Raw genomic sequence first — 26,341 nt, 5'->3', positions numbered from 1 at the left:
AGCGCTCTTTATCCCAACCAACCACAAACCCCCAACTGCTCTTTACAGTTCAAATGGGCCCTTGAGCAGAGAGACGATGCTTAATAGTGACGGAGCGGCTGGGAATTCAAGGTCTTTGATTTGAGAGTAAAGTTGGGGAGCTAATCTTGGTGAACATGCACGTTGTGGTCATAAGAAAACAAGGGCAACAGCTTGACTTCAGCTAATTGAGGGGTTCATTAAAAGGCATTTGGAGATGAAAAACATGGTCTGAAGGAACAAAAGAAGGAGCATGACAAAAGAAAATGATGCAAAATAGTTTTTTATTAAATGATGGATTTGACAATTGATTGCCAAAGTCTTAAATATCAGTAAGAACAACAAGTGAGTGATGTCATAAAAAGTAAAAAAAACTCAACAATGTAACCAGCAGTGAACATAAAAATGTAGATTCATTTTTCATAAAGGAAGAGTTAATAAATAGAGAACAAAACCGTGTGACAGGCATTTAAAAACATGTAACAGTCAGTAATGCTCACATCTGATTGGACGTCGTGTCCTTCATATTCCAGTGTCTGGTGAAGCTGTGATTTCTCCATGGTTACCTGCACGGAAACATGACGTGGATTGGTCAATAAATGATTATCAAAAAATAATTTGAAACTTAAAAAAAAAAACATGTCAATCAATGTTAATGGAAGAATGCAGCACATCTGATGTTTATGTTTCTACTGTGACAGGAAACCAAGTCCTCCTGTCATCCACTGAATATCTACAGGTTTGAATGATCACTGAAAGTTCAGTTATTTGATGAGTCATCGCTGTGATGGACAACTTTGATTACCAAGAGTGTCACATTGATTTTATTCTCCATGCCAGAGGATCAAATTGTAACAATAAGACACTCTTAATGAGGCAATTATAATGACTCAGAACTGAAAGGCAGGGTTGGTAATTTTCAAAAACTAGCATGATTTTGAAAGTAGCATTCCCTCAGTGCTCTGACAACAACCACCCCCCTCCCTTCTGTGCTCCCTCAAAAGCCACGCCCCCTCACTTACATGCACAAGCGCCGTAGCTCTAGAAGCGGACCTCAGCTCATGCTTTGAGTGTGGGCTTGTGCACGCATGGGGTAGAGAACGAGCAGGGAGACAGGGAGGGGTGTGATTGGTTCATCAGATTGGTACTTCGTGGCAGACATTGGTCAAAGTTTTTACAGGCTTACAACTGCTACAGATGACGGATTATCTTTGTTTTCTTTAAATTCAGAGCACACAAGTTATTAACTTCTGTCAGGACCTAAAGACAATTTCAACCAAAATCTTTAAAATGCAGCAAAGGACTGTGGTCAGAGTCAAAGCCACGGCCTCTGCGATGACGACTATAACCTCTGTACGTTGGGCACGCAGCATAATCGTTACAGGCTATCCAGCGCCCTCCGATGTAAATCTGTTTAATACCATTTTTAAATATTGTCATTAATATTTAAGAATACCACGATGGAGAGAAATTCAAACCAACTCCCTGACAGACTGCTCCTTTAAGATTGTCAGTGTCTCCGTCACTTTAAGTTGTGATGCGGCGTACAGTGAGTAAACGGGTTCTTTACTGTGATGTTTGTGACAGACAGTCCTGAGAGATGTTTGCAGAGATGTGAGCAGCAGTGTCGTCTGACGAGCCCTCTCATCACTGCGATCTACGGATTCTTTTCATAAAGACATAAATGTCTCGTACGGTCTGATGGACGGGGGAGAGAGAGAGAATCAGAGCCCTGAGGACAGGAAGCTGTCACAGTCAACGCTTCATCTAATGAACCTGTGCCATTTATAATGAGTTACAAGCTTTTTCTGTACGAGTAGATCTGGATTCTCAAACATGACCAATCTTACAACCTGAGGAACACTGGGGAGAGTAAATGGTTTCATACATACAGCACATGCATCGTATTGTGCAGAAGGACCACCTTCCACATGAACTATGAACAGGAACATGTGCACAAACGTTCCCATACAGTCTGAACAATCATGCTAACCTCCTGCTGCGACAGGCATCCACTTCTTCCTGCAGCAGAGAGGCTCTCTTCTGGAGGAAGTTTACCTGCAACACACACAGAGGCACAGAGGAGTCTTTAAAATGCGTCGCTCTGATTAGCCGTGTGATCTAAATGAGGGAGGATCAGAGGGGAGACTTGAAGTGGAGGAGGCACGATGGCTTTGGGTCAATTGTGCTTTTTGGGTGGAGGGGGTTAGTTAAGAGGAAGAAAGGTTTGGTTGTTGAGTCCCAGGGTCAGGACAGCAGGGGTTGGGGGTCAGGAGATTAGGGCAGCGGGGTTAAGGCACAGAGGGACAGAGGGGAGATTATGAGCCAGGTTAGTCGAGGTTAGGATGCTGCGAGGCAAGGCAGCGCCACTCTTTTGTTCGGCTACAAAGTGTGGGTTTATTTATGAAGTGTCTTAGGCTGAAGTGAAAATAAACCACTTCTACATTTACACGGCATCCAGAGCACTGGCAGAATAATCACGGCTCCAAAAGAATCCGTATTGTTCTGGGACTACCGTACTGGAGCCGAGGGTACATTCCTCTGTGTGGGGGGAGAACCTCAGGGATGTTCTAGTGTTTCATTTGGCACCGAAAAGTGGTGAAGGAGATGAAAAAAACCAAAAAAAAAAACCAGACGAAATGTGGTCAGATGTCTTCAGAGACACCGAAACTCTCCCTCCTCTTTTTTTTATAATCTTAAAACTATTTACTTTAATAAGTAAAAACATGGAACATCATCAGTGAGAGGAGAGGCCCCCTCTGGTCATGAATGAGATCTTTTAAACATATCTGATCACAAAGCTGTGGTTGGTGCTCTGAAAGGGGATGTAGTGGAACAAGGCAGCGGTTTACGATGAGCCCCCTTTTCACAGAAACGTGCACCATGTGGTCTGATCATCATCACAGAAAAACCTCCTTTGTGTACAGTTTGGAAGGCGAGAAAAAAACGAAGGGAGAGTGGGAGGCACACTTCATCTGAACATCATGGCTTCATGAGTGTGGTTATATGTCAGGAGGGATTGTGGGATCAGAGAAATGTACAAGGAGATATTAAGGTTTATATCGAGGATTGGCCCACTACACCAAAAGCTCACTAAAGCTTTCTTTGGTGACATCTAAACAAACAAAAACCCTTGCAAGCATGTTTATCGGGCTATGTGTGTACTGATTGATTAATAGCAGGGGAAAGTTAAAAAAAACGATTTAACATCCTTGAAACTGAAGTCATCAGACTGAATATGTCATTGTGTGTGTTCTCGGCCGGCTCTCACCTGAGCTTTCAGAGAGGTGATGGTGTCCTCCAGTTCCTGTCTGAGCTCCGACGGCATCAAACCTTTGATCTTCCCCTCGTACTCCTGACACGCCGCGGTCACCTGAGCGGACGAGAGGCAAGAGGATGGACAAACAGTGTCAGCAAACTACGAAGAAACAGCTGAACATTTACATTCATAAATCAACCATAATCAACTCAACCATCTAATGGAGACAAAAGCATTATGAGGAACACACAAGCACCTGCAGAGAGAGCAAAAATGTGTCATCTTCATCTGTATTTATATCATTTGTAAGTTATTTATGTCTTCCACTGGATTAGAAAGCATATTTCGCGTGCACACACACACACTTCCAGACACAGTGCCAAAGTGTGTAGCTCCCTTGGAGGAGGCACACACACACACACACACACACACACACACACACACACACTCACACACACACTCACACACACACACACACACACACACACTCACACACTCACACACACACAGACAGTGGGTATCCCCTCTTTATTCATGGCTCAGAGTATTCCCTCGCTCTTCACAGCTCCTTCACATCTCCACAGGGGTCCTGCAGACTGGCATGCCTTGCTCTCTGCACAACACCCCCTACTGGCTGCTGATGACTACAGCCACATCTGACACAATGCATTTATGGGCCTGTTACACAGCTGGGTTTGGACGGGGACAGAGCCACGGTGGAGGGCAGGACACATCAAAAGCGGCAGCAGCAGCAGTAGTTCAGAGCCTGCTAGCTAGCTAGCTGCACCGGGGAGGACGGGAGGAAGTCTGTCTGGGGCTAAATTACACTCCACTAAACCAGAGTCTGATTATAGAAGTTGAAAAGGGTTCGGTTAGCGCAACCCCCCGCCTTTTACCCACAAACACACATGAATGGACGCACATACACATCTCAAGACACGCACACAAACACAGAGTTTTACAGTACTGTAAAAGCATTTACAGCGTTTTGAAAAGAGTTGCTGAATCAATTACTTCTGTGCTTGATGAACGGTTTAACAGAGCGCGAGGAATCAACGGGAGCTTAGAAAAGCAACAGTTTTCACCCACATTTTTCAAAGTGTAACCAGGGGAGAGTCTGAGCATTTAGGGCGACCATAATGTATTTGACAGAGCCAAAGATCGGCTGAGATCAAGAATATCCCCACGCCTCCCCCCCCCCCCCCCGCCCCCACCTCTCCTCTCATCAGTCCGCTCTTTCAAGTGAAGAGAGCGTGAACGAGGTGAGGGGGAGGGAAAAAAGATTGGTTTTCCTAAAATAATTTTCCTGTTGTGGATTTAACTGATTGTTCTGGCTTTGGCTAATTAATCTTCCTGGGCACAATGAAAGGGATTGGGAAGCACTTCAAAGGGAGCTCCAGTATAAATGATCCCAACATGAAGCGGCTCACTTTGTCTCAGCACAGCGTGCAGCGAGATTAGTCTGCCACAACTTTGCCAAATTTTCAGCCTCCTTCTGCCCTATTCTTTTGAAAGTGTCAGGACAATAACATCAGGTATAAAGCCCATCTCTTTGGAGAAATGTGTCTTTTTTTCTCTGCGTGAGAACAGAGTGGAGGATAATTTAAGAGTGGCTTTTTTTTTTTCAAACAAGAGGCAGCAGAACTGGTCTCAGACGCTCTAATTTCAACGTCCAGGAGTTACAAAAAATCAGCTGAAGCTACGGGAGAGCGTATTTTCAAAAAAGGTCTGTCTATCTATAGCAGCTTCTGTAGTCATAACAAAACAGCTAGCCAAAGACAAAACACACTCCACTACCTCAAACCGGAGCAATAAACAAATGTTGAATAAACACATCCCTAACCAACCACTCGGAATATAAGTCTAGATTCTTCAAAAGCTGCGCTCCTTCGTTTTTGCATTCTTGGTTCATGTATGGTGCCGTCACCGCAGCAATGAGAGATCTGCTCTGCCTAAATTACAAGCTCCTTTGTGGCAATGCTGTCTCCTTTTTTTCCCCTTCCCATACATTAGAACGGGCAAGGCTACAACAGTGTATTCGCAGAGGCTCACAGAAAGCAACCGGGACGACTGGAAACTGTACGTACAGTCGCACGGCTGATCAAACCAGACAAGCCGTGAATGTTTGCTTTTGCAACATCGAGAGAGGGAAGCCTCAAGGAGAACTAATGTATTATGTGATACAGTAATGTTGTATATCTGGAGTCTGTTCTCATGTTGTCAGGGTCCAATGCAGAGTGGGCCTGTAGGTGCAAAGAAAAGCATAATACCACCTTTTTCTACAGATGTATTGTAAATGTTTATTGTTCTTAACACTGAATAAGCATCGTTCCGTACTCTGTTCATCATATGTACAAACTCTGTGCACATTTTCACATCTATATTCTGCATTCCTTCAACAAACTGAACTTGTATAAATGCAGATTTCTGCTCCTCCTGCACAGTAGCACACCAAAGCATTTGCAATCACATCTTTCCCTGGCATGTCTAACTAAAGCTCAGCCATACCTCACTATGCAATGTGTGTGGGCGGAAGCAGAAGCCTCTAAAAAAAAGAAAAGAAAAGGCATCTCTGTTGTGGAAACATATGCAAGGCTAAAACAGCAGACAGGGATAGGTAATTGAAATTTCTCTGACTTCACGGTGTCTCTCAATGGCGTTCAAATTCGAAACAGGAGCATCTCTCAAACTCCCTAAAGATGTCTGCCTCGCATCCTCTCGCCACCTCCAAGGTCCCTCCTCTCACATCTCGGTTTGTCTTTACACAAACACACATTTTTCTCCTCTTTTAACAATTTTTTTTTCCTCTTACAGCAAAGGCATGTTGATTTTTCTGACAGGTGGCAGGAGGTATGTGAAGGCATAAAGAGAAGCCTCCTCACCATTAGGACAGATGTCAGGTGCCTTTGAACAGTGCTGTTGATCAAACCTTCCATGAGGTTTCGGTCATTGATGGACTGCAGATGAGAGTGAGCTTGAGAAGTAAAGAGAGGAAGGGAAACACAAGGGGGGGGGGTGGGGGGGGAATAAAGTGTGCAATTTTACCAAAGCAATGAAAAGGGACTTTGACTTTCTGGAGAGAAATCAGGTTTCATCTCTGCAGCTCTTTTAAAAAAAAATGAGGTTTTGTTTGTTCTTGATGAAGCGTGATTCTCTGGGTTTGAAGACTGCGAGGAGCGGCAGACGTTTTCCCTTCCCAGTCATCTTAAAATGACAACATTTCATCTATATATAGTCTTTAGATTGTGGTTTTGACTTTCCCTTGCATTTGGTGCCGTCACATGGCGTGGCTTTTGACAGCTGCCAGCAGAAAGGAACAAGCCCTCAACACTTTCAACGTTCAAATGAAGTTTGTCACGTCGTTGGGAAGCTTGATGTATGCTAATGAAGGTGGGGTGTGTGTGTGTGTGTGTGGGTTCCGGCTTGCGTGGGACGGGGTTGGGGAGGCTGAGTAGCTGCTGGAATATTTTTTTGATATACACCCCCACACCCCCCTCTTTTCCCCCCCAAAGTGACAAAAACCGTGTCAGGAACAAGGGGGTACATCAAAAATGACGCCACTCACAAAGTTTTCACCTCGACATCCACTGAGTTGGCACTCAAGAGTTCACCAAGGAGCGATTTGAATTCAAAAATGCTTTTCTGCAAGAGGGGGAAAAAAGAACCGCTTCACATAAGTAAAAAAAAAAAAAAAAAAAAAACAGAAAAGGAAAAAAAGGCAGCAGGAGATTAGAAGTGGCTACAGATCTCAGTGAAGTTGTTAGAACTACGGGATGGATCGGTGCTGCTGATGTAATGTGCCTCAACAAAAACAACACACAGAAAAAAACGACTGAGCCTTAAGAACTCGAGTTCAACTCCTCTGCATTTTTACATGTGAATCCGAAACCAAAAACAAGAACAGGAATAATGTATTTTTTATTTTACCAGCTCCCCTGCTGCAGGAGAACACATCTCTGTAACGTGTACAGTTCACCGGGCCCACTGTATCATTATGTATTTATACAAAGAGCTGTACTCTTCAACACTCGGCTCCTCTCTTCAAGGAGAATTGAACCACACACAGTGTGAGCTGCTGATCCGCCATTTTAAAACGAGGGGAGCCTGTGAGGGCCCTGCGAGTGTGAGGCGAGCAACATCTGTGTGAAGTCTGGGCAGAAAAGGCTGTGTGGCTTTTTTTTTGTTGTTGCATGTGAGGGGATCAGATTACTAAGACAAGTCTTGGCAGATAAACTAGGACAGTATCAGCGTGAGGAGAATGAGAGGGGGGTCATTATCAAAAAAACAATGCACACATGACTGAGTGTGCACTCAAACAATGCAGATATGATGGACACTGATGCAAACAGAGGGCTGTGATTGACATGAACAGGGTAAAAGGCAGATATAACACACCTGATAACAAAGAGTACAGTCTGGAGTTGCTCTTTTGTTAAAGTGTCCTAAGATAACTTTCGTTCTCGTTGGGACCATGTAGATAAAGTTTATGGATTGACGCATTGACATAAAATAATCCAGATAGTCTCTGAGCTAGACCCTGTAGACCTGCAGATCTCCACCAACGATCAGTGAGAAAAGGATCAAGTAATTTAACAGTCATTCTGCTTTTAACACAAGCAGAAAACTCCTCCCCTTTCTGGCTCTGCTGCATGTGTGAACGCACAACGCTGAATTTTTTTTACCCCCAACTTTGCCCAGACCTTTTTTCCAGTCAACCCCCTAGTTATATTTCAGCGTGATTAGCGGGTTAGCCGATGTGTGAACCCAGCACAAAATATATGTGTGAAAAGGGCTATAAACACTCATCAAGTTCATTAGGTATTGACTCTTTTTCCTGTCATCCAACATATACCCTGAAAAGCTGTTGGATCCCTACATGTAGCACTATTTAAAAATATGTCGAAAAACCCCACATCATTCAACATTTCTCCAGGAGTTTTTGATTTTATACCATGAAGATTATATTGATGGCCGTTCTATCAGGGACGACTAGTAGGTGGTTGCAGCAATTTAAATATCTACATCCTCACGGCATCTTCCACCCTGAGGAAGTCATGCTTGTTGTTGCTACACCTTATTAAAAAAGCTGTTACTTTAACCACATGCTTCAGATCTCGTCCTTTACCAAAATTCTTCAGCTGTCCTATCCGTCGATGTATCAGTTTCATCTCCGAGTTGGCCGATGTGCAGAGATTCCTTCTCAAATTTGACTGTGGCACACTTCCTGTTTGCGTCTTCGCTGCCAACTTTGACATAGCAAAACAATCTGTGATAAATTAGTGAAATGTGTTTGCGGTAGAGAATCAAGAAGTCACGTACAAAAAATTGATACCAAATGCTTAGTCAAATTCTTGGTATTGTTTACTCATTCCTCTCTTCGGGACATTGCCTCATTCCAATCATTATGCTGCTGATTTGATACCAAAAAGCAGATTTTTGGTAAAACTACAGAAAGTTTGTGTTTGAAACATTTTAACCACACATGTCGTAACTCTACAGTTTACAAGAAATAATATGGTGTTTAAGGTTTTAATGTGCTAAACAAGAAGGATCAAGAATTACATTTAGTTTGAAATAGTTTAACACATTTCCACAAAATATATTTTTTAAATGTCACAAACATGTGCAAAGTGTCAGTACACACAAACAGGCACAGAGTATCTGAGAGAAAGTTTAATATTCTGAAAACGATCTTAAAGCTCCTGTGAGGAACTTTTGGTTTGTGTTGATCTTGGCGCCCCCTTGTGGAAAAAAAATGTGTACCTCTTATATCTTTGTAAATCTTATGACGAAAGCTCCCATCCTGCTTCATTTTAACAGTCAAACATATCACTCTGTGAATCTTTACTGTTAGAAAATGCTGTTTTGGCTGCATGCTGTTTATCGACTCGTCTGACTCCTACCCTGCAGCAGCATTCACAAGTATTTAAAATAACTATACAGTAATAATCAATCTTCTCGATAATGGTCTTGTTTGCTATTTTTTGTTATATTGAGTCATTAGAATTCATTTCAGACAATTTAATAACCAGCTAAAAAAAACTCCTCACAGGAGCTTTAAAATATAATTACTTTTCGATCAGTTTGTGTCTCTAAACTTAAAATCTGTAAGACATTTAGTGAATTAAATCATAAAATGACCTAACTGTATCATCAGACATTGAGGAGACATGCTATGCTGAAGTGCCAGTATGCCAGTATGTCCTCCTTCTAAGTTTAGATTCTGGTCCAGAATGGTCTGGATTTGTTTGGACCAGAGAAGGTAGGCAGCCCCCACACGGCTGTTTTGGACACCCCTGGCTTTACCAGATATGATACCAGTTATCACGGCAAACCAACAGGTGATGCATCGATGGAAGCGGGCAAGAGAACTGGTTCAGATAGAAGTGAACATGCCCATTTTTCCCATTAGAGCAGGCAGGGTTAAAGGTCAGTTCCTCAAAGTCATAGGAAACAACGAGTAGCGCCTCTGGGACTGGGTCAGGGACCATCAACTCCTAAAATCCACTGACCCCTTCCTTCAGATTTATGACAGCCAGACACCGAGGTGTGTGACGAGTGTGTGAAGTGTGTACAGGGGTCAGTGGGCGGATCGGACTGGACACAAGAGAATGAATGCCTTCGGTGTACATACCAGCGTACAAAGAAACGGCCTCCTGCGTGAGTGTAGTCATTAGTGCTTTCTTCTCTGTGTGTGTCAAGGTCAAAACAGAGCCTGATTACAGGGCATTCTGCAGAGCCATGGGGAGTGTGTGTGCGCACACAGAGGCTTCCCTCTGAACACAGGCGGTGGTGGCATTCCTGGCCCTAGGCGCTGGCTCTTGAAGCCAAATCTCAAGGAATTTGGGAAATGTGCGAGGGGGCATATCTCTGGCTCTGAACGGGAGAATGAAAGATGGTGGAGGGATGGAGAGACGGCAGTAAAGAGAGAAGAACTTCTATGCCCCCCTGCAGAGTCTAATGAGGATGACAAGGGGGGGGGGGGGGGTGAGGGACTGGAGACACCAGGTGAGCAGGGTGGGGGAGGAGTTAGAGGAATTTGTAAAGGCATTTAAGAACCCCAAGAAAGTATCTCTGGATAAATGAGAAGTCAAAAAGAGGTTATGTGCAAGAAGAAGAGTGATGAAAAGGCTAAGGGCCTCACGTTGAAAAAAAAATATGATGGGCAGAGAGAGTGATGCAACAGTTATGGTTAGAAGCAAATGAGTGTGAGCGAGAGTCAGCCTGCCTCTCTTGAACGTGCCTGTTGAGCCTGAAAGAGAGGCAGCAGCGTGAGATGAAGAGAAAAACAGTGACTGCATTACCTTCTCTTCGGTCTCCAGCTCTTTGTTAAGTAGCTTCTTCTCGGAGCTGTGCAGCTGCCTCTGTAGACTTTCCACCTTTCCCTGCAGAGCCTGGGGGAAGGGAGAGACAGTCAGTGATGTCGGCCGACTGACAGGAAAAAAGAAAAGCAACCGCAGAACTGCTGAGTGGCGTTACTCGTCTAGATCACATGTTACCAGGTGACAAACACAGGTTTACTCTGACTACGAGAGCTTTTCCAAAGCGGACGAAACAAGAGTGATCGAGAGCCAAAGAGAAAATACTGAAGACAGAGACAAAGTGCGATAGAAGGGAAGACAGCGGGACAGTGAGAAGAGATGCAGCCTGCGATTAATCTTTGTGTGTTAAAAGGCTAATAACAAAGTCATGGCACTAATTACCAGCAAGCTGGCCTCATTAAGCCCAAACTTATTTCCAGACAAGGGCATACTTTGGGAATTAGCAAACTTTTTGAGTGCTTTGAAAAGATGCATTACTTCCGGGAGAATCATTTCATATACTGTATCATAGAGGATAAGGACGCCTCTTGCATGTACCTGAGTTGATAAAATTTCCCCATCGGGCCTCAATACAGAACGTAATCTATTTAGCTTTCTAAGATTTAGTGAAGAAAGAAAAAAACGAATGAAAAAGGGCAACCTCCTCCTCTCTGCCTGTAAGCGATAGCAAGGGGAGAGAAAAAAAAAAGGCACAGTTCCTGCATGCAACTCAGAACCAGATGTTTTGCACACACATGTGAACATTTCGCCTTCGATTAGGCTGCATGAAAAGCAGAAAGAGTGATATGTGCACGAGTGCTGGTGTGCACAGATCCAAGGACACACACACACACAGCCTCCAACAAGTGTACAGGGCACTGGCTATCATCAATATCCTCAGCGTCTCCCCCCAGTGGAGTTGAGAGAACGGGCCAGGTGTTGCCTCGTCGATCCTTGGAGTTGATGGGAAACACATTCCAGGTGATAGGCATGACCGGCCTGATCTACGGCCCACCAGCTCTGACATCAATCACACACAGACTGTACGGCTTCAGGGCCACACTGAACTTCTGAGAAGCAACTTTCTGAGAACAATGACTAACATGTAAAAAGGTGCAACACAGGAAAAGAAAAAAAAACACAGTTGAAAGCTTTCTTGTAAGTTAGATAAGTAGATACATTAGATCTTTGATGAACCTTTATACACTTACTTTTTCTACAATTGATTTTATTTCCTCTTCTTTTTCAATTAAAGACTTAATTTGTTTTTATGGTTTTATACCTTTTTATTTTCTTAATGTGTTTATTCATCTTTAAGGTTTGATTTTTTATTCCTTTTTGTTCAGCTTTATAACTCTTTTTCCGGTTATTGCTTTTATTACTTTGTTGTTGCTTTTATTTCTTTTCCTCTTTGTAATTTCTTGCTGTTCATTAATTTCCTGTTGCTTTTGCTTTTCCTCCCTTTATGATTTGCCGCTTTCTAAACTCTCGTTCTTAAAAGGTGCAACATAAAGAAATCTTTCTTTGTCAATCATTTTCTTGTTATCATTTGCGGTGTCAGGACTGCGACAAAGTGTACACCCACACCTGGGCTGCACTGCTGCAGGTAAATCCTCTTTTCTCCAGCAGCGTGGATAATTCAGGCCTCTGGCAGATGCATCACACATTACGAGACGATTATGATTCTGGAGCATGTTGAGGTCAGTTTTAGCTCGGCAGCATGAAAGGCAGCTGGTTTCCAGCGTGTTGATCCTATTAATCAGGGTATTTCTTAGCCAGTCACGATCCCATCACAGCCCACTTCTCCATCGAGTGCAAGCCCTTGCTTTGGATTTCATCATTTGGTTTTGTTTATTGGTGAATCAAAGCCTCAACGACACTGGAAAAAAAACGCATTTTTAGAGGAGCTGACACCATTTTACACACATGTTCTCCATACAGTGGCCAAGATGGATGAGGATTATCTTTCATTTTTTCCTTATTGAAGGTTTATAAGTCTATAGTAGAATATGTCTGATTGGGTCAATATCCTTAAAACCGAACTATTTGATTTTTTCACACAAATATGCAAAGTTTGTTGTTTTTCAGTTTGTACGCTCCTCCACACACAGTTGCAACCATCCTCCTAAACCTTGACCCTAACCTCACCCCCGTCTGTGGGTTTAAGGCAGATGAGACCCTGACAACCCCCCCACCCCCCCCTTTCTAAACCCACTTCAGATTCCCCGCACTGTGACACAGCATTTCTGGACCAGGTCTTCTGGGAAGTTCGGCTGACTGGTCGGCCTCACTGCTGACGTGTCGGTCTCTTTCATGTGGCTTCTGTATCTGATGTTCTCAAAACATGTCTGAGGGAAGAAGTTCAAAACTGTCTTTTCATTAATAGAATCAGAAGAAGATGATTCTGTCCATGAACGGAGCGTCGTGAGTCAGAGAGAGGCTGGAAATATTTAGTCACTATCAGTGTCATATATGAACACGATGACTAAATAATGAGGGCTGTGTTTAGGCACTGATCAAAGAAACATCACTCTCAAACTGTCAGCCACAGCCATTAGTTCTAGAAGATGTCAAAAGTGGAAAATGTATGCAGCTGTTAACATCTGCACAGCTGTCATTAAACAATTAGAAATGTATGGTCAGATTTTGAAATCAAAAGCTAAAAATAATAATCATTTAGAGGATTACACAAAAATCTCTGTTATTTACTTGTCAGTCCCAGGTGCTGCAGATTTATTGATGACCATTTTCTCAGGCCAACTTCCTGTTCCTGTCTTAAATCCACTCAGCATAAACAAACACATGTATGGCAGACACATGTAAAGAACCTGTTTCTATAGTATTTGATGTGTAAAGGTGCCTGATCACCATACATAAAGAGTCCAGCTAAAGTGTCTCCAGATGCTGGTGATATGGTCTTTATCAGCCATGCAGATTGGGATCACTGTGAACAGGCCGGGGGGAAGGGGGAAATCAGATTTCCTTCGGGTGAGAAGATGGGAGGGGGCTTTGAGAGGAGAAGGAAAGAGTAAGGTCTTAGAAGGAGAGAAAAAAGTAAACAAAATGCAAAGCAAAAAAGCCTGAGGAGATAAGACAGAAATGTGATGACATCAGAAAGATCGAAAAAAAAGTTCAGAAAGGTGAGAGACGAGGATGAGGGGAGGGACATGAAGGAGAAAAACACACAAGGCTGGAGTGAAGAGCAGGGGCAGAGGTGTACCTCTGCACAGTCCCACAGTCGGGCGCTCGAAGGCCTCTCTCACCTCTCCATCAGCAATGTGCCTTTCATTCCAAACTTCGGCTCAAAGGATTAGCGAGGCACACGCGCACGCAGGCAGCAACAAACACACCGCTCAGAGCGATCCATGCAGGTATAGGCATGCATTAATATTAACAGCAAAAGTTCTAAAAATGTGAGTGCTGCACTCAGTCAAATGAGAGTGCAATCCATCTGTTTTATGCACACACACACACACACACACACACACACACACACACACACACACACACACACACACACACACACACACACACACACACACACACACACACACACACACACACACACACACACACACACACACACACACACACACACACACACACACACACACACACACACACACACACACACACACACACACACACACACACACACACACACACACACACACACACACACACACACACACACACACACACACACACACACACACACACACACACACACACACACACACACACACACACACACACACACACACACACACACACACACACACACACACACACACACACACACACACACACACACACACACACACACACACACACACACACACACACACACACACACACACCAACGCCTGAGTCATCTTTCCTGGGTGGTCCTCCTGCGCAGATAAGGCAAGCATGTTTCCCTAGGGTGAAGTAAAAGCAACAGAGGGCAGGAAAAAAAAAGCACAGAAGAAAGAAGTGAGGGAATAGTGGGAGGAGGAAAAAAGGCCAGGGGCCTCTTTAAACTCGGTGTTTTGTTAGGAGCCGAGCTGCTCTTCATGTGCGGCGGGGCCTTCTATTTGCAGCGTGCTGTCAGAAGTTTCTCCCAAAGTCTGGATTAAAGAGATCCTCTAATGACACTGAGGCTGGACGACTTCAGACAGCAGCGAAAACCTCACAGTGCACCGCCTCCAGCCAAGGACACACACACTGACACACACACACACACACACACACACACACACACACACACACACAGAGACAAGCAAAAGGGTAAGAGCAGATACATACACAGGGGGCATGAAGCACACAGACGTACATAAGCAAAGACAGCATGTGTACTGCGCCCACACACACACCAGCTTTAGTAGAACAAGGTGCTGTGTGTATGTACGTCTACTGATCTAATAGTAAATAATAAAGGAGGTGCTAACCTCAAGGAGATCTGGACGGCCAGAGAGATGAGCACAGACTCTCTTTTATCTGCACTTTTATCAAAGGATTGTGGGAAAGGTAAAGAAGAGAGTGTGAGAGAGAGACTGTGGGAGGAGGAGGAGGGGGAGGAGGAGGAGGAGGAGGAGGAGGAGGAGGAGAGGTCTCCCTCCTGAGGTGTTAGAGAAGTGAAACTTTTGCTTTTTGCTTTGCTGTCTGTCTGTCTGTAGAAATAAAAAAGATGAGGTTTAGCAAGTCGACTAGGACAGCCTCTCTGAACGATATCACCCATATTGATATGAATTGACTTTCTCTCAGCGCTTTGATGCTCTCAGCGCCTCTCCCAGCCCTGATTTCAAACCGGAGTGTGAAGAGAGCGTGATGCAAACAGAACAGTTATCTCGTCTATTCCAATATGCACGCATGTCGGCACAGTTTCCTTAGTACTGATGGAAATGGTAAGACAATTGCTGCGGTAATGAAGACATGTTGCAAACCAAGCTATGCCCACAGGGGGAACACACTGTTCTCCATCTTTCCGTCTCCGTCTCTTTCAGCGGCTGTGAGCTCCAGTAGAAAGAGAATAGGAGACAACTTGGAAACACACGCCATATGCCCTGTGTGTGTGTGTGTGTGTGTGTGTGTGTGTGTGTGTGTGTGTGTGTGTGTGTGTGTGTGTGTGTGTGTGTGTGTGTGTGTGTGTGTGTCTGTGAGAAACATGCTCCTATTCTGTTTATCAAATAGCATATCAGTTAGTAGATGTAAAGTTGAGCAAAACTTGAAAACTCTGGAACGATGTCTTCTGAACACTAAATAGCTCCGTGTTTTGATTCAGGACGGTGTTTTCAGGTTCTGATGAGAAAAACAGCCTGTGATGTCACTCAGATTACAAAAAAAAAAATACAAAAACAATATGTTAATGGGGCTCTCGACATTTAACTGAATAAGCTCAGGTCGCTCTGCTAAAGAGGAAGTCTCAAAACTTTTTCAGACAAAGCTTCTGAATGTAGTTACGACAAACTCTACAATAACTTCTTCCCACTGCAGATATCAACAAAGTTAGAGCGACAATGACACCTTCCCTTAAAGAAACACTCACTCATTAGTTCTTACGTTAATCAAGACTGATGTTTGTTAGCAAAAAGCTGAATGTGTTTTGGATGTCTGGGGTCGCCAGAGTTTTGTGAAATCAATGTGAGGTCATGAGCCAAACAAGGGGTTGGGAACCAGTGGGCTAGACGATTTCTAATGTGATGGAAAATACTGATTTATTGATAATTTACAGCTGTCCATATCCTGTGTGTTTTGTTGAAGCAGCTGAAAACACAGCCAGTGTTTATAAATAGACTACATTTAAAAAAAAGTTGAACTGGCATGAAACAGAATCTTATACTTTAATGGCAACCCATACCTTTATTATTGAACACATCACTGGTTCCCCTTAATCTGCTGCGCTGATTTGTGGGACAAAACACTTAAAAATAAAATCTTTTTCAAACAGTAAAGTATTATCTGCTTGTTTACCAGTCAGGAGTCATGCAGTAATGACGTCTTGTCTACTGCTGCCTGCAGCCCTGATCCGTTTATACACAGGATTCTTCAAACAGGGAAGAACAAGACATTAGGCCGTCACAGTGTCTTTGTACTTAGCATCAGGGCCCTGGTTTAATGAGTAATTTCCGTTTGTTGTCCGTGAATGGAGGCTGTTCTCTGTGAGCTGTTTTACTTCCCACGTTCCCTGCTTGTATCCTGGAATGTTATCTCTCTCTCATACTTCCACCTCCTCTGATATGTGGATCAAACACTGCCGGGAATCTGCCCACAGCCGGAAAAGTCATCAATCAGCCAACACTGGGCACACATGTAGGGGTACACACACACACACACACACACACACAAACACACACTTACATGGACATGAAGGCAGATGGGTGCTCACACAGACACATAAAGAGAGTCAGAGCGTATGAGAGAGAGGGGGACCCTTCCCTTCACACAAAGATATACAGATCCAAGATGAGATATATCTGGCTGACACCAGTGTTAGTATAAAGGACAGAACGGGCCTGAACTGGGAGTTGGAGTACAGATTTACTGACAGAACTACAGTTCCCTCCATCCTCTTTAGATGTCAGAGCAGAAACAGCCACACAAGTGGCTAAGGATTTGATTAAATCTGTATCATTTTACCTATAACTTAACTTCACAAACATAACGATGCATTGGTCTGATCTCAATGCCTCGAAGCTTGTACTGTAAGAAATGTAAAAAAAACCAAGTGTTTTTTGTTGCATGCTCTTTGGTGCTGGAAACCTAACGTGAGCCGTTATCATTGCCTGACAGGTGTAGCTAAACGCTTGCATCATAGCGGATCTTTTCTAAAGCTGGCTTTCTTAAGCTACATTAAACGTGGAACATGTGAGGAGTGTTAAAGAGGCATATGTGCTTCAGAGTGTACCGTTTTACAAGCAAGACCTGCAGCACATGTTGGCAAATCAAGAAGTAGAGCTTTGGTTTTTGGGACTATGTCTTAAAGCTTAAAGCTTAAAAACGGATACTGTTAATATCAGTGCTGATAGTTTGATGGAAGTTTGAAATGAAAAAGGATTTCACGGCAAAACTTCTGTTAAAAAATCTACCTGCAAGCACTTTTTTGTGTGTGCCTTTATTGGAGAGATAGGACAGCGGTCAGAGTTGGAAATAAGGAAGAGAGAGAGACTAAGGAGCCACAGGTCAGATTTGAACCCGGACTCTAGTCTCCATGTACATGGGGCGTGCACACTAACCACTGCCCCACCTGCGCCCCACCTGCAAGCACCTTGCCCGTGCGTTCATGGCCTGAAGTCTTTTAGAAGCTAAAGCTAGCACGCTAATTGCACAAAAATGGCAAAGAACAGAAGCTGTGTATGTTTTTACATTGAAAACAATTCCTTGCATTCTCTCTCGTGTGCTCATTTTCCAGTAGTAATCAGTTGGTGTCTTGGGTGAGTGACTTTAAAAGGAAGCTTGAAGGAGAGGATGGATTTTATTTTTTGGGGTTTTTCAAAATGTAGCATACTCTTGCTGGTTTCTTCCAAGGTGCTACTCCATCTTTAACTGTAATAAAGTAAAAAATACACCGCCTAATAAATGCTAAAGAGATGTTACGACGACCACATACACACAGAAACAAAAGCAGCAAGAACACAGATGCTTTAACTAACTTCAGTAAACAAATGGTGTTCAAGGTTGACACAAAGAACATGGACATGTGTTGAAGGACGTGGACAGACACACGCACAAAGAAGACACACACACACAGAACGATTGAAGCAGCTCTTTGCCTCTGCAACAGAGGGTATCCAGCACACCTGTTCTTCATCCACTGCTGCCATTCCTTCCCACAGGCAAAGTCATCCTTTCAACCCCCTCAGAAACTAATGCATATATAACTAAAGAACTACAGACAAACTGCAGCTGCTACAACTAGCCCCCTCGAATGTGGGCATGTTTGCGTGGATGTGTGTGTGTGTGTACAGGAGCTGTGTCCCTTGTTACTGGTACAGTGTGTGAGCATAGAAGAAAAGCATGTGTGATCACATAGACTCCATCTGAATTTGACAAAGACATGCACACCTCCAAAATGTGTGGTGTACAAAGAGCAGAACACCTCATGTTCTCGCTGTCAGCCTCAGACAGAGACAGACAATGGTCACTGTTGCATTATGTAATGTGTCTGCTGTCACTTCACCCAGAGGACACTACAACAGGACCTTCGCTTTGACTGGGACTAGAAGTTACTGCTGGATAGGCCTGCATCAAAGGTGTGTGTGTGTGTGTGTGTGTGTGTGTGTGACAACAGTGGGTAAGTTAGAGTGAGAGAGTGCAACACTGCAGAAAGATGTCGAGACATGGACACTAACTCAAAGCTATGTTTGTGTGCGAGTTTGAGAGACAGAAAGATACACATGAAGACCTAGAGAGGAGAAAATAGGAGAGAGATAGTGTGTGTAGGCCCATGTAGAAGAATAACACAAGAACACTAATTTATAGGTGTGTGTGCATGTGTGTGTGCATGGCAGAACTCGGCAGGCAGAGAGACAGGAAGCACTGCTGTTGGAGCAGGAACAGCGGTGCTGATCAAAGCCCAGGCGGGTGACACTATGGGCGGAGTGCCATTGTTTATTCACCAGCCACCTCTCCCTTTTGGCAGGGCGAGGTGAGCATGTGTGCTTCTGTGTGTGTGTGTGTGTGTGTGTGTGTGTGTGTGTGTGGAGACAGGCAGCAAGAGTTTGAGACAGAAAGAGTTCGAAGACATAGAGTTGGAAAGCTAGGGTGAGAGAGAGAGAGAGAAAGAGAGAAGAGACAAGGCTTGTGTGTGTGTGTGTTTGTACCTTTCTCTTGGCAGGCTAATGTGGGCTTGAGTTCTGTCAGATTTAGCAGATGCACATTTCAGGCACATGCACAATCATACACACGCTCTGACAAGAACTCTTACACAGGGACAAAAACTCTGCCCGAGCACATGGTCACACAAACAAGAATCACCTACTCAGGCAAACCCAATAACCTTACTTTGAACATTAAAACCCCAGCCTCTCATTTAAAAAAAAACTTTACCCCGACTCCTCATGTGGGCAAACCGATGACTTGTGTGTGACAAAGGCAGGAACAAAGCTCAAACATTACAACTCCTCCTTTTTTTTTAATCTTTTCCATTTCTATCTCATTAAATGTTTACTTTGTCGTTACAACAATAAATGAGTCTATGCTTCGTCCACCATCATCAACAGTAAAGTCTTAACAAAGAGCATCATTGTGAGGATCTGTTCTTGTCCTGAGTGCTGCAGATTTGTTGTTTATTTCCTGGTTGCCAGGTGTTGTCATTTAGTCAATTCCCATCGCTATTCCTCCTTACAAACTGTCCAATCAAATTGGAGAAGGTGCGGGACAAATTCCTCAGAGTCTAACTGTCATGTCAGACATTCACTAAAAGTCTTGTTAACCAACCAGGACCAGCAGGTTCATTATCTCTCTCCTACTTCCTCAGCATTCCCTTTATTCAGAGCAAAGGTCAGAGCCAGCGATCTACCTATGGGTTGACATTTCTACGGCTTCAAGGTGATCTCAAGGGCAGGTCAGTATATTTACATGCACATGTCGAGCTATGGCTAAAGCTTGTTTAGGACATTTCATTGGACTTCTGTACTTGTCTCACTATACCTCTAACCTCTAACCCCCTGAGGGAGAATCGATCTTTTGACGCGAGTACATCCTCCTCCGCTACAGTAGGTGGCGATATGCTCCCTTTCTGCTCGTTACTATTGGACCTTTTTCCAGTTGACCTTTTACATCACATAGGGATCAATCGACAAAGATGTTAGCAAGCGGCAGATTGGTTGTATGTCAAGGGGGAAGAATTGGACACAACACTAACAACGTTGATACCTTCACCTTGCTTTCTTCTGTGCATTTATTCTGCTCCACTTGTGTGTGTCAAAGTCTGGTGCCATAACTGTAGAGTGTGCCAAGAACAACCAAAGTGTATACTGTACATGCATGAGTAAATCAAGACCAGTGCACAATATCTAGGTGTGTTAGTCCGGCTTCAAGAAATGGGAAATATTTCAGTTGGAGGAACATGTTTACAAGCCTTTTTTAAAATCCAGTTTTAGTCGGACTCACACAATAAATACGCTTTTTTTTTAACATCTTGTAAACCTACACAGTTTCTTCAAGAAAACACTGTTTGGCAGAAATGCAGCCTGAGCTCACATGTGAAAACCAAAAGTGCTTCTTGGTGTTATCCCAGTGTTTTGGCTCATCTGACTCCAAAGAAGAGTCGTACTATAGAGACCAGCACACTTCATTTCACTACATCATCCACTTTTACATTGACTTCATGTGACATTCAAAGTGAGTTAGGAAAACAATGTAAAGGACACAGGAAGCACACGCACACACTCAACGTGCCTAAATGTACAAGCTCACAAAAACACTCCTCGGCCTAAACGTCACCAAAAAGGCCAGATAATGAGCATACTTAACTGTACTCCTGTTGTTCTAAAAAAAGAGCTTTACGAGATACAAAAGGTCCCTGCAGTTAACACCCACATTTAAGAAGTCCCAAGTACAGTAGAGCCACAGAGGGAGCTAAATTCAGGCCAGAAACGGCGGAACAGGGCTGGCAGGGAAAAAAAGGGACATCTGATCCGGTGCGGCGTGCATTCAGAACAACTGTTTTGGGATTATCCCGATTCAAATGCGCGGCTAACTTTGATGTTATTTTCTTCCCCTCCCATTGTCTGAAGCCCCTCGCTCTCTTCATAATCCGAGGCCTTTGAAGTGAGCAGCATGGAAACAATGTCAGCAGGCGACACACTCCCTCTGATGGCCCACTGACAGCTCTCCGCCATGTCTTTCTTTTTCTCCCCCCCCCTCTCTCTCTCTCCTCTTGTCCTTCTGTTTGTTGTCTCAATCCCTACACTTCCTCCATCCCTTTGTTGCCTCTCCCACTCTTTCTTCCCCTTCATTGTTTACCATCTCATCCTTCTTCCTCTCCCTTTGCTTTCAACTTCACACAAACTCTTTATTTTATTTCTCAGTTTTCTGTCTCTTCACTTCACTTGTTTTTTTTTTCCCCAATCTTACCTTCCTCTCTCTCATTGATCGTCTTCTCTCCCTCATGTCTGGCCTTCTTTAATAAGCGATTCAACCATTAATTGGAGTCTCATTAGCGGGTGGTTAATACAGGGGGGATCGTAATAATGAGGCCACAGATAATGGAAACAGAAAGCCTTTGTCTGCTCCCAACACAGATGCCAAGGCCTGTGTCTTGTAACTCAGCACACAGCAGGGGAAAAAAGCCTGTGTGTGTTGTGTCATTATGCAGTTAGATTACAAGTAACTACAAAGCTAGAACACAAGCTAGTTCTGCCTGAGTCATTGGAAACACATCACGGACGTTAAGAGTAAATAAGGGATGAAATCTGGAGTCATGTGTATCTGTGTTTGTAGCTGCATGGTGATTCTGTAGATTTTTGTACCATTTAAACAGGTTGTGAATAAGTAACAGGAGTTAAAAATGTCTCAATAAATTGCTCATGACTGAATGAGGGGTGAAACATCATTGTGTCACTTAAGCATAAAAAAGTCAGCAGCTCATCTTCAGTGCTTTGCATGTGTGCAGTCCCACTGGAGACGGTTTTTCCTGCAGCGTTATGGATAATAATCTGAACATGGAGTCACAGTGAACGAGTTTATGAAGAAGATCTGAAGATCACTATGAGCCCCCTGTGGATTCTGTGAAAGGATTACGACTCAATAATTTGAACCACAGAACCATAAACAGTCTTTTCTGTCAAACGTGTGAATTAAGGTCGCCAAAATGTTTGATACTTCAAAACTTTTCACAACCATGTGTATTAAAACAATGAACGATAGTGAGGCTGGGAATCTTATGGGTGTCTCCCGACTCGATTAGTTGTTTCGATTCTTGAGGTCATGATTCGATTCAGAATCTATTTTCAATTCAAAACGATTCTGGATCCATGGATTCAAAGTCTATTTTTCAATTAGTACATACTTCAGGATCTACTCCAGTCATCTGTGAGACTGGCTGAATTTCTTGCTGCTCCATTTGGTATTCTACTGAGTTAAAGAGCTAGCATTAGCGCTTAGCAGGAAGTGACTGATTAGTCAGAAGTTATGAGTAATAAGTCTGCAGAGAGCGCTTGATGGCTTGTCCTGCAAGTCATGCGATAGTTCCCTGATATGAGACCCAGCAGTTCACGAGACAAAGCTGTTGAAACCTCTTATATAGGCTCTCTTCTCCCAGCACTGGAGAGCAGTCCTCTCCTGGTAGCCTTGCAGCATTCTGCCCCTCAGAAGGCTTCCAGGAAGCTGGCTGAAATGAGGGTTTTTACCAGCGCCAGTATAAGATATGTAAGGAGATCTTTGAGCTGCCAATCATGTGAAGCTGCTCTAAAAGTATCACAGACTGACACCAGGAAAGGTGTCTCTAAAAACTTTAGAGAGGAGAGGAGGTGGCACTGTCTAAAATGAACAAATACAGAAATGCTGCCAATACATTTGTGCAATTTAGACAGTGTGCAGGAGTTTGCTTGGGAAATGAAAACAAGACATTTCTGAATATTTGGTGCCTAGAACTTTATTCTTGTCGCTGTGGTATTAAAGCAGGTCTTCATGTTGTTTTATTCTTACTATTATTTAATCAATCAAAGCTCAAATTCGGGTATCTCTACAACCCTAGCATGAATAGCATCAGAAAGAGAAGACACTTCTTAAGTTCTAAGTTGAGGGAAGAGCCGGGGCAGGTCACTTCTAAGAAAGGGGCCCCTTTAGCAGAAACCGGTCTGAGAAAAAAGAAGCCGAGGTTAACGGGGTCCTTGAAAGAGAAGATATCTGAAGGGAGGCTCACAGACATTGCCTCCTTACTATACGAGGCAGCTGCAACCGCAAACAGACAAGGTTGTGTTTGGAAACATGTCCTGATCCCAGACACAACAAGTCTTTATTTAGCGAGCCACACCCAATCAACTGCCACTGTGTCACAGGCTGGTTGCCGGGGCAGACGGCAGAATAAAAGATCCTGGGAGTCCGAAAGTGGAGGGGGGGGGGGGGGGGGGGGAATAGATGAGACCAGGGCAAAGCGGGAATAAAAAGGAACATTAGATATTTTATATTTGTACACAATAAAAGAATCAGACTACATAAGGAGGCAACAGGAGTAAGAGCAGTTTTTTTTTCATAGCTTATTTCAGTTTTCCTGAGTTACTCATGGTATCTCAAATAACTCAGACCGTATACTAATCTAGCTGCAGACCTCAATTATGAAGCAGTGGCCCCTCAAAGTCAAAGAGAAAGAGACTTTTCTAATCACTTATCAACTTGAAGCACAAGCACATGAAGTTAAATTAAGACCGGTTCAAAGAAGAAGACAAAAGTGAGAAACAACAGGTTACAGCTTTGAGGAGGAGCCTCAGTGTAGTCAAGTTTAACAGTAAAAAACAGAACCACAGTCATGATATAGAGAGGCTCGGACTTAAGAAGTGGGGTGCAGCAGACAGATTTACAAGGTTCAGCCAGACACAGAGCACACACGCCACTTAAGAGACACTGTGAAGTTTGTAACTGGCCCTAAAAAATGACAGAGCACACAGGCAAACACACTGTGGCCGCGCTCGGACAAAAGGAAAGCGCCCCGTGTCTGCTCCATAAAATGTCAATCCAGACAAAGCTTTGTGGAGGATAAAGTTTACTGACGCCCCATCCTCTGAGTCTGAAGGGGAAAACTACATGAAACCACAAAGTGTACTGGACTTCTAGAAGATAAAGAAGAAAGGAAGATTAGAGAAATAGATCAAAAAAAGAAAAAGAAAAGAACACAAAACACAAAGCTGATGCAGATGCTTCCAGCTGTAGTTTTTTATCCTCTATAGCAGCAGTTCCCAAACTTTGCCATGCCAAGGACCCCTCATAGAATTGGCCTCAGGCGGGGACCCTCCCCAAAATGTCTTAACTCCTTGTACATTACGAAGGCAAATATCAAAAACTAAACAAACAACTTCTTCATATATTTATTTTTATATTAACATCAATACTTGTTTCATTCATTCATTTCATTAAATGTCACTTTGGTAAACAGACTTTTAATTCTGTATAGTCTTCACAATAATCAACATTAATAATAGCATTAAAGAAAAATCTTTAAGGATTTATTCATGACCTTCAACGTCTCTCCTTCTGTTATAAACAGTCTCTTATGCCTTCTTAATTTTCCTTATTACCTTGTTCCCTTTCTAAAGGAGGTAGGTAACTATTTTTTAAGTGTGCAGTAACTTTCTGTTACACCCATCTCACTCATAGTGCTCCCTCGATTTTGATTGGATAAAAGGGTGTGTTTATTTTTTATAAATTGAAAGATTTGCATGGAAAAAAAGAATGCATATATGTTGATATGCAGTCACTAGCATCATCTAAACATCCTTGACCCCCCTTAGTGCCCCCCCCCCACAGAGGGTCAAAACCCCGGCTTTTGAAGCATTGTAGATGACTGTACATGAATGAACTGAAGCTTAGCCATCAAACTGCTAAACATATGCTAGACATACTGTAGAGCACGTCTGCTCTTGAACCCTGAAAATAAATGATTTCATCCTCCCCTCTAAAGTGAGCAGTGGTGGTCTTTACAGTGACGTACAGAGGAGTGGTGTTTAGCAATCTTTTATTTGTTTGTGTCAAATGGAAAAATACAGGACAGTGATTTGTTTTTTGTTGTTCACAGTGTTTGTAATTATTCCATGTGATTAAATGAGCTGATTCAGCGCATGTACAACACTGACCTTGTTGGCCTGATCTGCGTGGTGAGTTATCGTCCTTCTCTCTTCATCCCATCTCGTATTGCTCTCCTCCAACTTCTTCTCCATCGCCTGCTGCAGATGGATGGCCTCCTCCTTTGAGTCACAAACCGATGTTTGCAGCTCTGCGATCAACTGTTGGAGAGAGTAAAGGGAGAAAAAAAAATCTTAATTCTTGATTTTAACTGATCAGCCTGTGTGTCCATGATAAAAAAAAACCCATCAGTGACAGATGGAGAACACATCCACTGCTCCGTGTTGAAAGTACTGATCATTTGTCCTGGTAAAGATGAGTTACAGTTACTTCTTGTGTTCTCATGTTTGAAAGTGATGATCTAGATGAATGAAAAGTGGAGAGAAAAACCTGTTGCAAGATCAAAAAATGCAAAACATGTTTTCTGCACAGTTTAACTCACTGGTCTGAGTGAGCGACTAGCACCACATGGAGGGGAAAATGCTTTCACATTTGTCATGGATTTGAGCTGGCAGTAACAATCACCTTGAAACACTGCTTTTCCCAGACTCTCATGTCTTGTGTCTTTTTTGAGACTAGACAGAAAACATGGAAAAAAGCAGAGAGAGAGAGAAAAAGAAGGATGTTAAAAAAAAAAAATAGACAGGAAGGGAAAAAAAACCAACTTCCTTTTTTGAAGAGCAGAGTGACTTTGTGTTGGTGAACTTGCGGTGCACACTAAGATGAAAAGGAACTGCCTTGGCTTTGAAATCCTCCAGTCAAAATTAACATTCTATTTAAGCCACTGTCAGGGAAAGGCAGGGGAAAGATGAGAGAGAGTGAAAGAGAGGGGGAGAGGACGGGAGAAAAGGGGGGAAAGAGAAAGACACATAGTTTTGGATGGAGGGGGGTGAGAATGTGCTACTGCTAGCTTTGGGCTAGACAGATAATTGTTTACTGTGTTGAAACTCTGGAGGACTAGGCCTGCTGGAATCTGCACACTGTGTGGGAGTAAGGGAGTTAA

At 43.3% G+C, this 26,341-nt stretch overlaps 1 protein-coding gene across 5 annotated transcripts in view; it reads right to left on the bottom strand.

Moving 5' to 3' along the window:
* Positions 1 to 285: 285 nt before the first annotated feature.
* Positions 286 to 26,341, bottom strand: part of cep112 (centrosomal protein 112) — a 102,544-nt gene continuing 76,488 nt past the window's right edge. For 4 of the 5 annotated variants that reach the window (XM_061026487.1, XM_061026489.1, XM_061026488.1 and 1 more), the window contains 5 exons: positions 25,350 to 25,499; positions 10,582 to 10,671; positions 3,290 to 3,391; positions 2,012 to 2,076; positions 286 to 584 (listed from right to left, as the gene is read on the bottom strand). In XM_061026487.1, coding sequence (XP_060882470.1) covers positions 581 to 584; positions 2,012 to 2,076; positions 3,290 to 3,391; positions 10,582 to 10,671; positions 25,350 to 25,499 — 411 coding nt within the window. In that variant the 3' untranslated portion in view covers positions 286 to 580. The remainder of the gene's footprint in view (positions 585 to 2,011; positions 2,077 to 3,289; positions 3,392 to 10,581; positions 10,672 to 25,349; positions 25,500 to 26,341) is intronic. The other variant, XM_061026490.1, reaches the window with a different exon arrangement.

Source organism: Labrus mixtus, chromosome 20, assembly GCF_963584025.1.
Source record: "Labrus mixtus chromosome 20, fLabMix1.1, whole genome shotgun sequence".
In the NCBI taxonomy this organism is placed as follows: domain Eukaryota; kingdom Metazoa; phylum Chordata; class Actinopteri; order Labriformes; family Labridae; genus Labrus; species Labrus mixtus.
This window is presented reverse-complemented; position numbering and strand designations above follow the sequence as displayed.